We start from the raw sequence: 13,756 nt of genomic DNA, 5'->3' as shown, positions 1-13,756 counted from the left end.
AGATGATCTGCTGTGGGAACCCCTAATGGGAGCAGCTGAAAGAAGAAGGTGCAGTGAGAGTAACAAAGCTAAAGCAGCTATTGTATTTGGAATAGTTTGACCATTCCGTGGACCATTATATTGTTACTGTTTAATTACAATCAGATGCATTAAACTAATAAACAGTATGCAGTTAATTTCAGTGTATTTATAAAGCCTTGTCAGGGATATAGATCTGAAAAAGAAAGGATAACCACACAGGAACAGTAGCACTGCTTTGACGCTGGGTGCCACCAGTCTGCAAAACAGAGCAGAGAACTTGCGTACACCAGGGTATGAGCTACCGTGGAAATGTGTGTGGCCTTACGCCAAGTTTACGTTTTATACATCCAGATTTGAATGTGGAAACGTTCTTATGCAACATTTTTGTGTGTACACATTGTTTATATATGAGGCCCCAGGTCTTTTGTGAACAAACCATTGTTCAGCACCTAGTTCTTTGTTTTTTGTGTTTAGGTCTATTCCTCACTTTGGAGGAATGGCTGTTTAGCATGAGGGGTCTCCCTTGAATACTACTTGGCACAAGACTTGCATGGACTATAGATGGTTGGACTTGGATTCCAGTGGATTCTGTGAGTTCAGAATTGGTACCAATGCTGGACATCTTATTTCAAAGAGTTGTCAGTTTGCTGTATTGCTCTTTTACTGCACTCACTTTCTGTGTTTTCCCACTGTGTTTCTGGCACTCAGCATTGCCTATTTCCTTGTGCTTTCCAGAAGAGCTTGTACAGCACAAGAAACTTCAAACTTGTGTCGGTCATGAGCTTTCTGCTTATAAGACACTTTGATGAAGCTGAATGATCATCTTTTGTCTTGCTGCTATGCACATTCTTGTCATGGTGTTAGAACTGATAAGTTTAACTTGAAGCTGTCAAATTTGCTACAGCCTCACTTTTAGTCGGGTTGTTTTTTGTCCAATTTTAACAAAATTAACTGAAACAACAGTAGTAGTGGAAGGAGCTCATCACCTCGTTATGCCATTGATCATTAGGACCTGTTTATCTTTGGTCAGTCATGCACTGGGCTGTATAACTAAAAAGTAAATATTTCAAGAAAATTAAGACTCTATTTTTCAAAAAAATGTTTAGAAATCTAAATGTGCTCTTTTCTACTGACCCTGTGCAGAAGAAAAAAATAAATATGTAAGACAACATTTAAATGAACAATATATTTACTTGTAAAAGAGCTACTGTTTATACTTTTGTTCTTCCCTTTGTTTTTTACCTTTGGTGTCAACAGGTTTAAAAATTATGCGGGTTCCAGTAGACAATTGTCTTTATAGAGCAAACAAATTTAAAAAATGAAAATGTGTACTCAAACTGAAGTAGAGAAATTATTAAATTTTAACTGTTTCTGAAATAACTAACAACCTCCACAGTGCAAGATAAATTATTTTAATCTACTGTTTACAGGTAACTCTGACTGTGGGATTATAATGGAGAAATGAAATCCTTTAAGAAGCATAAACATTATAAAATACATTAGAATTTGCTAAAAAGTGCACAGATGATCTAGTCATGAAGTGAAAGTCAAGAGAACCAATTTGCAGACTTTCTAGATTCTTATTGGAAAATGCCTCTACATCCAAACATAATGGAATGTTATAGCATGGACGTGCACGACTTCCTCTGGAACTCTGAACATACCAGACTAGCTGGTCAACACTTCATACTACCAACCTAATCTATTTGCTTAGCTGGCAAGAGTAGCAACAAATTGGCCAGGCAGTACTTTTTACAGTTTTATTTTCCCCTTTTAGAATGTTTTTATTTACCATTTTTTCAGCTGACCCCGGGCAAGAGCACATTGTTAAAAAAAATAAATAAATAAAAAAAAAAAATGTGTGTGTATGTACACTTCTGCCGTGCATGGGATTGAAGTGATGGTTGTAGAAGGTGTAGCTCAGCTCAGTGGTATGACAGTAAGTAATCAGTTTCACATTTGTTAATGTAAATTAGTTTATGAATTTCCCAGTAAGTAAGGTATTAAAGAAGCACTAGGTAAGTCAGGTGCATTCTCATGCTAACTGATACATGTTTGGGATTACAATCATGCACTCTGTATTTTTGGTCATGATTATATTCCAGGAAACAGTGGCTTATTCTCTGCAAATAAACAAAAGCTGCCCCAGGTCAAGGAGCTTAAAGCACCTTAAGGCCATTCTAATGAGAAAGTGTAGGGGAGATAGTAGTAATCAGATTTTCCTACAGCATGTTGTTGAGCTGGATAATGGTGTTGATGTTGGAATGAAGTATATACTGTATATTTATATCTCATTTTGCACCTTATTAACACAGAGTATTTCAAATTGTTACCCCCTTAACCAATGGTTAACTTTAAGGTTTATTTTCACATCCATTTTTGAACCTAACTTGCATTCTCCAATATTTGTGCCTTGTGCTTTTTAAAACTCACTTTACAGTTCAGATTTAATTCACAGGATTGTACTTGTTAGTTTTATAGAAACATTCAAATATTCCCTTACTACTTTTGCCAGTCTTCTAATATAAAATAATGCACATTGGTTTTCATTGGGAATCTTTTTTTTTTTTAAACAACATTTATTTATACAGCACATTTTCATACAAAAAATGAAGCTCAAAGTGCTTTACATAATGAAGAATAGAAAAATAAAAAGCACAGTAAGAAAATAAAATAAGTCAACATTAATTAACATAGAATAAGAGTAAGGTCCGATGGCCTGGGAGGACAGAAAAAACAAAAAAAAACTCCAGACGGCTGGAGAAAAAAATTAAAATCTGTAAAGATTCCAGACCATGAGACCGCCCAATCCCCTCTGGGCATTCTATCCATCCATTCATTCGTCCATCCATCCATCCATCCTCTTCCCCCTTATCCGAGGTCAGGTCGTGGGGGCAGCAGCTTGAGCAGAGAGGCCCAGACTTCCCTCTCCTCGGCCGCTTCTTCTAGCTCTCCTGGGAGAATCCCAAGGCGTTCCCAGGCCAGCCGGGAGACATAGTCCCTCCAGCGTGTCCTGGGTCTTCCCCGGGGTCTTCTCCCGGTTGGATGTGCCCGGAACACCTCACCAGGAAGGCGTCCAGGAGGCATCCTGATCAGATGCCCGAGCCACCTCATCTGACTCCTCTCGATGCAGAGGAGCAGCGGCTCTACTCTAGCCCCTTCCGGATGACTGAGCATCTCACCCTATCTTTAAAGGAAAGCCCAGACACCCTGTGGAGGAAGCTCATTTCAGCCGCTTGTATTCGCGATCTTGTTCTTTCGGTCACTACCCATGGCTCATGACCATAGGTGAGGGTAGGAACGTAGATCGATGCAGAGCCTGCATCACTGAGGACGCCGCACCGATCCGCCTGTCGATCTCGCGCTCCATTCTTCCCTCACTTGTGAACAAGACCCCGAGATACTTGAACTCTTCTACTTGGGGCAGGATCTCTCCCCCAAACCTTAGAAAGGGCACTCCACCCTTTTCCGGCTGAGGACCATGGTCTCGAATTTGGAGGTGCTGATTCCCATCCCAGCTGCTTCACACTCAGCTGCAAACCGATTCAGAGAGAGCTAAAGATCACGGCCTGATGAAGCAAACAGGAAAATATCATCTGCAAAAAGCACTGACCCAATCCTGAGCCCACCAAACCGGACCCCATCAACGCCCTGGCTGCGCCTAGAAATTCTGTCCATAAAAGTTATGAACAGAATCGGTGGCAAAGGGCAGCCCTGGCAGAGTCCAACTCTCGGCTTACTGCCGGCAATGCAGGCCAATCTCTGACACTGGTTGTACAGGGACCGAACAGCTCTTATCAGGGGGTCCGGTACCCCATATTCCCGGAGCACCCCCCACAGGATTCCCCAAGGAACACGGTCTAACGCCTTTTCCAAGTCCACAAAACACATGTAGACTGGTTGGGCAAATTCCCATGCACCCTCCAGGATTCTGCTAAGGGTGTAGAGCTGGTCCACTGTTCCGCGACCAGGACGAAAACCACACTGTTCCTCCTAAATCCGAGGTTCGACTATCTGACGGACCATCCTCTCCAGGAACCCCGAATAGACTTTTCCAGGGAGGCTGAAGAGCGTGATCCCTCTGTAGTTGGAACACACCCTCCGGTCCCCCTATTTAAAGAGGGGGACCACCACCCCGGTCTGCCAATCCAGAGGCACTGTCCCCGATGTCCATGCGATGTTGCAGAGACGTGTCAACCAAGACTGTCCTACAACATCCAGAGCCTTGAGGAACTCGGGCGTATCTCATCCACCCCCGGGGCCCTGCCACCAAGGAGTTTTTTTGACGCACCTCGGTGACCTCAGTCCCAGAGATGGTGGAGCCCACCTCCGAGTCCCCAGGCTCTGCTTCTTCATTGGAAGGCATGTTAGTGGGATTGAGGAGGTCTTCGAAGTACTCCCACCACCAATCCACAATGTCCCGAGTCGAGGTCAGCAGCGCATCATCCCCACTATATACAGTGTTGACACTGCACTGCTTCCCCCTCCTGAGACGTCGGACAGTGGACCAGAATCTCCTCGAAGCTGTCCGAAAGTCGTTTTTCATGGCCTCCCCAAACTACTCCCATGCCTGAGTTTTTGCCTCAGCAACCACCAAAGCCATATTCCGCTTGGTCTGTCGGTACCTATTAGCTGCCTCCAGAGTCCCACAGGATAAAAGGGTCGGGTAGGACTCCTTCTTCAGCTTGACGACATTCCTCACTGCCGGTGTCCACCAACGGGTTCGAGGATTGCTGCCACGACAGGCACCGACCACCTTACGGCCACAGCTCTGGTCAGCCGCCTCAACAATAGAGGCACGGAACATGGCCCATTCGGAGTCAATGTCCCCCACCTCCCTTGGGACGTGGTCAAAGTTCTGCCGGAGGTGAGAGTTGAAGCTACTTCTGACAGAGGACTCTGCCAGAAGTTCCCAGCAGACCCTCACAACACGTTTGGGTCTACCAATTCTAACCGGCATCCTTCCCCACCAGCGAAGCCAACTCACCACCAGGTGGTGATCACTTGACAACTCCGCCCCTCTCTTCACCCAAGTGTCCAAGACATGTGGCCGCAATTCTGACGACACAACCACAAAGTCGATCATTAAACTGAGGCCTAGGGTTTCCTGGTGCTAAATGCACATATGAACAGCCCTATGCTTGAACATGGTGTTCGTTATGGACAATCCGTGACGAGCACAGAAATCCAATAACAAAACATCGCTCAGGTTCAGATCAGACCTCTCAATCACGCCCTTCCAGGTCTCACTGTCATTGCTCACATGAGCATTGAAGTCTCCCAGCAGTACGAGGGAGTCTCCAGAAGGTATGCCCTCTAGCACCTCCTCCAGGGACTCCAAAAAGGGTGGGTGCTCCAAACTGCTGTTCGGCGCATACGCACAAACAACAGTCAGGACCCGTCCCCCTACCCGAACACGGAGGGAGGCTACCCTCTCGTCTACCGGGGTAAACCCCAATGTACAGGCTCCAAGTTTGGGGCAATAAGTATGCCCACACCCGCTCTGCACCTCTCACCGGTGGCAACTCCTGAGTGGTAGAGAGTCCAGCCCCTCTCAAGGAGATTGTTTCCAGAGTCCAAGCTGTGCGTTGAGGTGAGCCTGACTATATCTAGCCGGAACCTCTCGACCTCACACACTCTGGGCATTCTACCTCACATAAATGAAACAGTCCTCTTTGTATTTTGGGTTCTCACGAAAGGACTTGATGATGATGGTCATGTAGACTTGTAGCTTTTAGTCCATCAATGTTGGAGCATCATGATGCTTTGATTAGGTGGTTGTGGTGCAGGCCGCCACCACAAAGAAACCGGAAAAAGAAACAGAAGGGAGAGTAGGGGTTAGTACGGATTTTAGAGCCACCATGAATAGTTATTATAATGAATTGAACATACAGAGTATCAGGATTAAATTAAAAAGAGGTTATGAGAAGGCCTTGTTAAAGTAATGTGTTTTCAGCAGTGTTTTAAAGTGCTCCACTGTATTGGCCTGGCGAATTCCTATTGGCAGGCTATTCCAGATTTTAGGTGCATAACACCGCTTCTTTTAAGTTTTGCATTTGGAATTCTAAGGAGACACTCATTTGAGGATCTAAGGTTACGATTTGGAATATAGGGTATCAGACATTCCGATTATATAAGATGGAGTGCGTTTATTTAAGGCTTTATAAGCCATAAGCAGAATTTTAAAGTCAATTCTGAATGACGCAGGTAACCAGTGTAGTAACATCATAACTGGAGAAATATGTTTGGATTTTCTTTTCCTAGTTAGGATTCTAGCAGCTGCATTCTGCGCTTCTTGCAAACGATTTATGTCTTTTTTGGGTAGTCCTGAGAGGAGTGCGTTGCAGTAATCTAGTCGACTGAAAACAAAAGTGTGAATTAATTTCTCAGCATCTGTCAATGATATAAGAGGTCTAACTTTTGCTATGTTTCTTAAGTGAAAAAATGATGTCCTAGTGGTCTGATGAATATGCGATTTATAAATTCAGGATACAGTCAACAGTTTCCCCTAAGTTTTTTACTTCCATCTTGACTTTTAATCCTAATACATCAAGTTTATTTCTGATGACCTCATTGAATCCATTATTGTCAATCATTAAAATTTCAGTTTTCTCTTTATTTAGCTTGGGAAAATTACTATTCATCCATTCAGAAATACAAGTAAGACATTGTGTTATTGAATCGAGAGAGTTGGTGTCATCAGGTGCTATTGATAAGTACAGCTGTGTGTCATCAGCATAGCTGTGGTAGCTCACGTTGTGCCCTGAGATAATCTGACCTAATGGAAGCATATAGATTGAAAAGAGCAACGGACCCAGGATAGAGCCTTGTGGAACACCGTATAGAATATCATGCATCTTTGAGTTATAATTACCACAACTAACAAAGAATTTTCTACCTGCCAGGTAGGATTCAAACCAATTTAGGACCCTGCCAGAGAGGCCCACCCATTGACTAAGGCGATTTCTAAGAATATTGTGATCAACGGTGTCAAATGCGGCACTCAGATCTAGGAGGATGATAACAGATACTGTAAATGGCCTCTGTCTGCATTTACCCGCAAGTCATTTACTACTTTAACGAGTGCAGTTTCTGTGCTGTGATTTGTTCTAAAATCTGGCTGAAATTTATCAAGAATAGCATGTTTATTGAGGTGGTCATTTAACTGCATAATGACTGCCTTCTCTAGACTCTCTTACTTAAGAAGGGCAGGTTAGAGATGGATTTGAAATTTTCAAAAGCAGAGGGGTCAGGATTATTTTTCTTGAGTAGGGTTTTAACTACAGCAGTCTTAAGACAGTCTGGGAAGACCCCCGTATCTAATGACAAGTTTACAATGTCAAGAATATTGTCAATTAGCACACCTGATACTTTGAAAAATCTTGTTGTTATTGGGTCAACGATGTAGGTGGAGGGTTTCAGTTGAGAGATTATTCTATGTAGGTCAGGTAAATCTATCCTGGTGAAAGAATTTCATTTGTTTATAACGGAGTACTGGGGCTTAGGAGGATCCGCAGTGTTAGGGAGATGTACTATGTTATTTCTAATATCATTAATTTTTTGATTGAAAAATACAGCAATAGCCTCACAGGTTTTGCTGGAAGTATTGGGAGGCATTCCTTTGTGTTACCTGGGTTAAAAGTTAGTCCAAAGGCTGAAGTAGTTCCTAAATCCGAAAAAATGTTTTTAGAAGAAGATGGTCATTAATGCACACTATTTTCATAATTAAATATGAGGTATATAAAACCAATGGTTACAATGATGTAGAGCAGTTACTAGTTGGGGATAAAAAGATTTTGTTCTCCCATCTTTCCCCCATTTTTATTTTTACTGTGTTTTTATTTCTATTCTCATCTTAGTCTCAAGTATAATATTATGAACTGATATAAACAGTCCTGACAGTGTTACAGTGTACTTTTTAATTAGATTGGAATTGCTGTGAATTGGATAAGTACAGATGACATGCAGTTAAGTTATTAATAGACATTTAATTAACAATAGACTTCAACACCTTGGCGTTGGATGAATGAAATTTATGCAAGAAAATGTATCATAAATAGAAACATGTTTTTTTTAACTATGTACAAACTTGGTTATGTTGTCTATTGGCTGTAGTACTGGTCTGTAACTCATGGCTCATGTAATGAACATTAGAACAATCTAGACAAGAACAGGCCATTCAGCCCAGCAAAGTTTCAGTCCTATCCACTTAATTCTTCAAAACAAAAAAAAAAAGTCAAGTCTAGTTTTGAAAGCCTTACTGTCTACCACACTACTTGGTAGCTTATTCCAAGTGCTTATGATAGTCTGTGTAAAGAAAAATATCGTAATGTTTGTGCAAATTTACACTTAACAAGTTTCCAACTGTGTCCTCATATTCTTGATGAGCTCCTTTTAAAATAACAGTCTGGATCCACTGTACTAATTTCCTTCATAATTTTAAACACCAATCATGTCTCCCCTTAATCTTCTTTTGCTTAAACTGAAAAAGCTCATCTGATTTAATCTTTCTTCATAATTCATCCCCTTTAGCCCTGGAATGAGCCTATCCACTCTTCTCTGAACATTTTCTATTGCTGCTATATCGTTTTGGTAGCCTGGAGTCCAAAACTACACACAGTACTCTAGATGAGGCCTCACCAGTGCACTGTAAAACTTGAGCCTTAGCTCCTTTGATATGTACTCCTCATATCATGCAATATAACCTAACATTCTGTTTGCCTTCTTAATGGCTTGTAAACACTGTCTGGAAATTGATAGTGTAGAGTCCACTATGACTTCTAAATCCTTCTTATAATGTGTCCTCTTGATTTTTTAGACTTCCCATTGTGTATTCAAACCTAACATTTATACTTCCTATGTTTATACCTTACATTTACTGACATTAAATTTTATCTACCATGAATCTGCCCAAGTCTGTATGCTGTCCAAGTCCTTTTGTAATGACTTAATTGGTTCCACATTGTTTTTAAATCACTTATTTTCGTATTATCTGTAAACTTAACCAGCTTGTTGGTTATATTCCTGTCCAAATCATTTATACAGGGTGAATCAAAATTATATTAACACTAATGGATTATTTTTATCTCAACCACACCTTTCCAGGTCAATTGATAGGTTGTGGTTGACCATTGCCATGGAATCCACACTCCCCCGATTTCACACCCTATGATTTCTGGTTATGGGGTATGGTGAAAGACAGAATACAGATTTTGGTATCATCTATTCCCCCTCAAAATGTGTGTCCGGGCTTTAAATGCTGCTCGTTGATTTTTGTGTGTTGAACATGATGACGAACAGTTTGAGACATTCCTGTAAATCATCTTGCTCCTATGAAGTATGTTTTGTGAATAAATTATTTCTGCCATTCAAATGTTAACATAATTTTGACGTGCCCTGTATATATTAAAAGTAGCATCTACCCTAGCATTGACCATGTGGAACACTACTCTAAACATCAGCCAATTCTGCTAAGGTTCCTTGCACCATAACCCTCTGCCTCCTGTGTCTGAGCTAATTCTGCACCCGTCTACAAATATCACCGTGAGCTCACACTAATTTAGTTTGACGCCAAACCTCTCATATGGCACCTTATCAAATGCTTTCTGAAAGTCAAGATAAACAATATCATATGCTCCAATTTGATCATATGCTTTTGTTGCTTCCTCATTGAATTATAGCATGTTAGTAAAATACGACATTCTGAACCCATGCCGACTATTCAGGAAAATCTCCCATACTTGCCATGTACTGCTCAATCTTACCCTTAATAATTCCTTCCTTAATTTTCCTGTGATGCATTTTAAGCTTACTAGCCTTTAGTTAATTCGGATTTGCCATTTTCCATTCCTAAGGAATCTCCCCAGTGTGCAGTGACTTCCTAAATTTATGTGTCAAGGATTTATATCTGTATTCGCTAGCCTCCTTAAGAACTCAAGGTTAAATATTATCTGGTCCAGGTGATTTATTTAATTTTAGCCTGTTTAATCTGAGCAACATTTCTCCCTCTACAATTTCTATATCACTCAGAACCTCCTTAATTGTTCCATTTACCGCTGGAACGTTATCCACTTCCTCACTTGTGAAGACCTCAGAAAAATGCAAGTTTAGAGCATCCACTGTTTCACTGTCTGTATCTTTTAATTCCCCTTTTCCTCCTTAACCATTCTTTTACTAATAAAATACTGAAATAATCATACGCCCTACGATTCACTTTGGAGTTATTAGTCTTATATGCCTTATACAGTTATTTTTTTTTCTGTGCAGCTTCTTTTTTTAACTCTTTATTAACCCATTGTGGAGTTTTTTAATTTTCTATTAATTCTATATTTACATATGCACCTCTCATGCATTACATTAAAACATTTTTAAACCTGTTCTACTGATCCTTGACTGTCTCCACATTTAAAACTTATCCCAGTCGATCCTCCTTATTCTTTGCTGCATTAATGTTCAAAATCTGCCCTACCAAAGTTAAACTTTACAATTTTAGTCTCTGCATCCACACACTGAGAATTATATTATATTATGGTCATTTGACCCTAGTGGTTCGATCACCTCTACACCCTCAGTTCTATCCTGATTATTACAAAACACTAAATCCAGACAGGCTTCACCCAGTGTTAGTGCTTTATGATGAACATCTTAATCTAGTAGTACTCTAGATATGAAAACAGTTACACTTGGAATTTGTTCATTTTTCTGGATAAAGGCATCAGGTAGATAAATAGATTGCACTTTATTTGTGCCCAGGATGGAATTTATATTAATAAATAATAAAATCCCAATAAAATGGTTTGATCCTTTAAGAAGTATTTGTTGAAGAAATTACTGGATACAGTTATCTTATCATTAGCATTGTCCCAAAGGTTGACTATTTAGAAGTGTACATTAGAAGCCTACTGTAATTTTAGTTGTATGCTCAGTAAATTTTTGTAACATTTTATTTACATTGCAACAGTGGAACTACAGTGCATCCGGAAAGTATTCACAGCGCATCACTTTTTCCACATTTTATGTTACAGCCTTATTCCAAAATGGATTAAATTAATTTTTTTCCTCAGAATTCTACACACAACACCCCATAATGACAACGTGAAAAAAGTTTAATTGAGGTTTTTGCAAATTTATTAAAAATAAAAAAACTGAGAAATCACATGCACATAAGTATTCATAGCCTTTGCTCAATACTTTGTTGATGCATCTTTGGCAGCAATTACAGCCTCAAGTCTTTTTGAATATGATGCCACAAGCTTGGCACACGTATCCTTGGCCAGTTTCGCCTGTTCCTCTTTGCAGCACCTCTCAAGCTCCATCAGGTTGGATGGGAAGCGTCGGTGCACAGTCATTTTAAGATCTCTCCAAAGACGTTCAATCGGATTCAAGTCTGGGCTCTGGCTGGGCCACTCAAGGACATTCACAGAGTTGTCCTGAAGCCACTCCATTGATATCTTGGCTGTGTGCTTAGGGTTGTTGTCCTCCTGAAAGATGAACCGTCGCCCCAGTCTGAGGTCAAGAGCGCTCTGGAGCAGGTTTTCATCCAGGATGTCTCTGTGCATTGCTGCAGTCATCTTTCCCTTTATCCTGACTAGTCTCCCAGTTCCTGCTGCTGAAAAACATCCCCACAGCATGATGCTGCCACCACCGTGCTTCACTGTAGGGATGGTATTGGCCTGGTGATGAACGGTGCCTGGTTTCCTCCAAACGTGAAACCTGGCATTAACACCAATGAGTTCAATCTTTGTCAAATCAGACCAGACCATGGTCTGAGAGTCCTTCAGGTGCCTTTTGGCAAACTCCAGGCGGGCTGCCATGTGCCTTTTACTAAGGAGTGGCTTCCGTCTGGCATCTCTACCATACAGGCCTGATTGGTGGATTGCTGCAGAGATGGTTGTCCTTCTGGAAGTTTCTCCTCTCTTCACAGAGGACCTCTGGAGTTCTGACAAAGTGATAATCGGGTTCTTGGTCACCTCCCTGACTAAGGCCCTTCTCCACCGATCACTCAGTTTAGATGGCCGGCCAGCTCTAGAAAGAGTCCTGGTGGTTTTGAACTTCTTCCACTTACGGATGATGGAGGCCAGTGTGCTCATTGGGAACTTCAAAGCAGCAGAAATTTTTCTTTAACCTTCCCCAGATTTGTGCTTCGAGACAATCCTGTCTTGGAGGTCTACAGACAATTCCTTTGACTTCATGCTTGGTTTGTGCTCTGGCATGAACTGTCAACTGTGGGACCTTATATAGACAGGTGTGTGCCTTTCCAAATCATGTCCAATCAACTGAATTTACCACAGGTGGACTCCAATTAAGCTGCAGAAACATCTCAAGGATGATCAGGGGAAACAGGATGCACCTGAGCTCAATTTTGAGCTTCATGGCAAAGGCTGTGAATACTTATGTACATGTGATTTCTCTGTTTTTTTATTTTTAATAAATTTACAAAACTCTCAAGTAAACTCTTTTCACGTTGTCATTATGGGGTGTTGTGTGTAGAATTCTGAGGAAAAAAATGAATTTAATCCATTTTGGAATAAGGCTGTAAAATAACAAAATATGGAAAAAGTGATGCGCTGTGAATACTTTCCGGATGCACTGTATATTTGCTTTGTTTTTGATTAAAAAATACTCTTGGGCCAGATTTGGTGCTTGAGTTGGTAATTAATCTGTGAATGTTTTTTTCTCTCTCTTGATGAGTAAAATTCAAGTTAAGTATCATCTGTGTTGTCAAGAGAAAAGACTTGCAGAAAATCTATGGTTTATGCGAATAATCGTTGTTAAATAGTTTCTTACTTGAAATCATATTCTCTCCTCTGACAGGGCATGTGTCCCAATACTGTAACTCATCGGTGATGTGTAAAAAATAATTGGTGTTGTGTTCCTTCACTGTGGAGAAAACAGAATGCATGGATAAACAGCTGGAACTTTTCTGTCCAATTTTAATTGTGCCCTTTTCTGAGAAGTGACTGACTATGAATGACAGACCATGATGTAAAATATTCAAAAACAAATTTCAGTCATTATTTCTAATCAAAAGAACATGCTTTTAAAAACAGTGTTGGTGGGGAGAATTTACTTTACCCCTTCTGGTTAGAATTTCTCCTTGTATTTAGCAATTTTTATCAATTTTTCTCTTTTAACTTTCATTACTTTTTGTTTTGCATTAACTCTATATGAAATATGGAAATGCACCTACAGAAAAGAGTGTGCTTTGCTGTCAGAAAAGAGACATTAAAAACATTTGATCAGTATTGCAAAAAGAATATAAAATGTTTTGCAGCCTTTTTCCTAGATGTCAAAAAGGGTTAAACCCAAACATTTCAGAATATCTTTCATATGATTAATATGATAGTGCTTTATCCTTGAATCTTACATTAATGTAAGTAGTAAAATAATAAAGGTGTGACTTGTGTCATGTTTAGATTGTCACTGTGTTATTGAACATCAGCCCAGTAAAATTACTTTCATTATAATTATTTTTATTCTGCATAAGGAAATGTAGTGTAAATTTGTGAGATGATATTACATTTATTCACTTTCTTTTAGGTTTACCTTTTGTTTTTTGCTTTCACAGGTTCATCCAGGATATGGGTTTCTTTCTGAAAACAAAGAATTTGCCAAACGATTGGTGAGCATTTTTTCTCCACTTTTCACCCTTGTTGCATATTATGGCAGGTAATTAACTACAACAGTAGACTGTCTCCTTGTTATGCTGATGTTCTTTAGACAATTTGCTTTATAA

General features: G+C 40.3%; 1 protein-coding gene across 1 annotated transcript in view; it reads left to right on the top strand.

Annotated features, from left to right (window-relative positions):
• The window catches only part of pcca (propionyl-CoA carboxylase subunit alpha), a 644,470-nt gene that overhangs the window by 155,358 nt on the left and 475,356 nt on the right, over positions 1–13,756 (top strand). The window contains exon 6 of the mRNA XM_039744810.1: positions 13,589–13,642. Within this exon, the coding sequence (XP_039600744.1) occupies positions 13,589–13,642 (54 nt within the window). The remainder of the gene's footprint in view (positions 1–13,588; positions 13,643–13,756) is intronic.

This window comes from Polypterus senegalus, chromosome 2, assembly GCF_016835505.1.
Source record: "Polypterus senegalus isolate Bchr_013 chromosome 2, ASM1683550v1, whole genome shotgun sequence".
Classification (NCBI taxonomy): domain Eukaryota; kingdom Metazoa; phylum Chordata; class Cladistia; order Polypteriformes; family Polypteridae; genus Polypterus; species Polypterus senegalus.
Note: the sequence above shows the minus strand (reverse complement) of the source record. Positions and strands in the feature narration are given on the sequence as shown.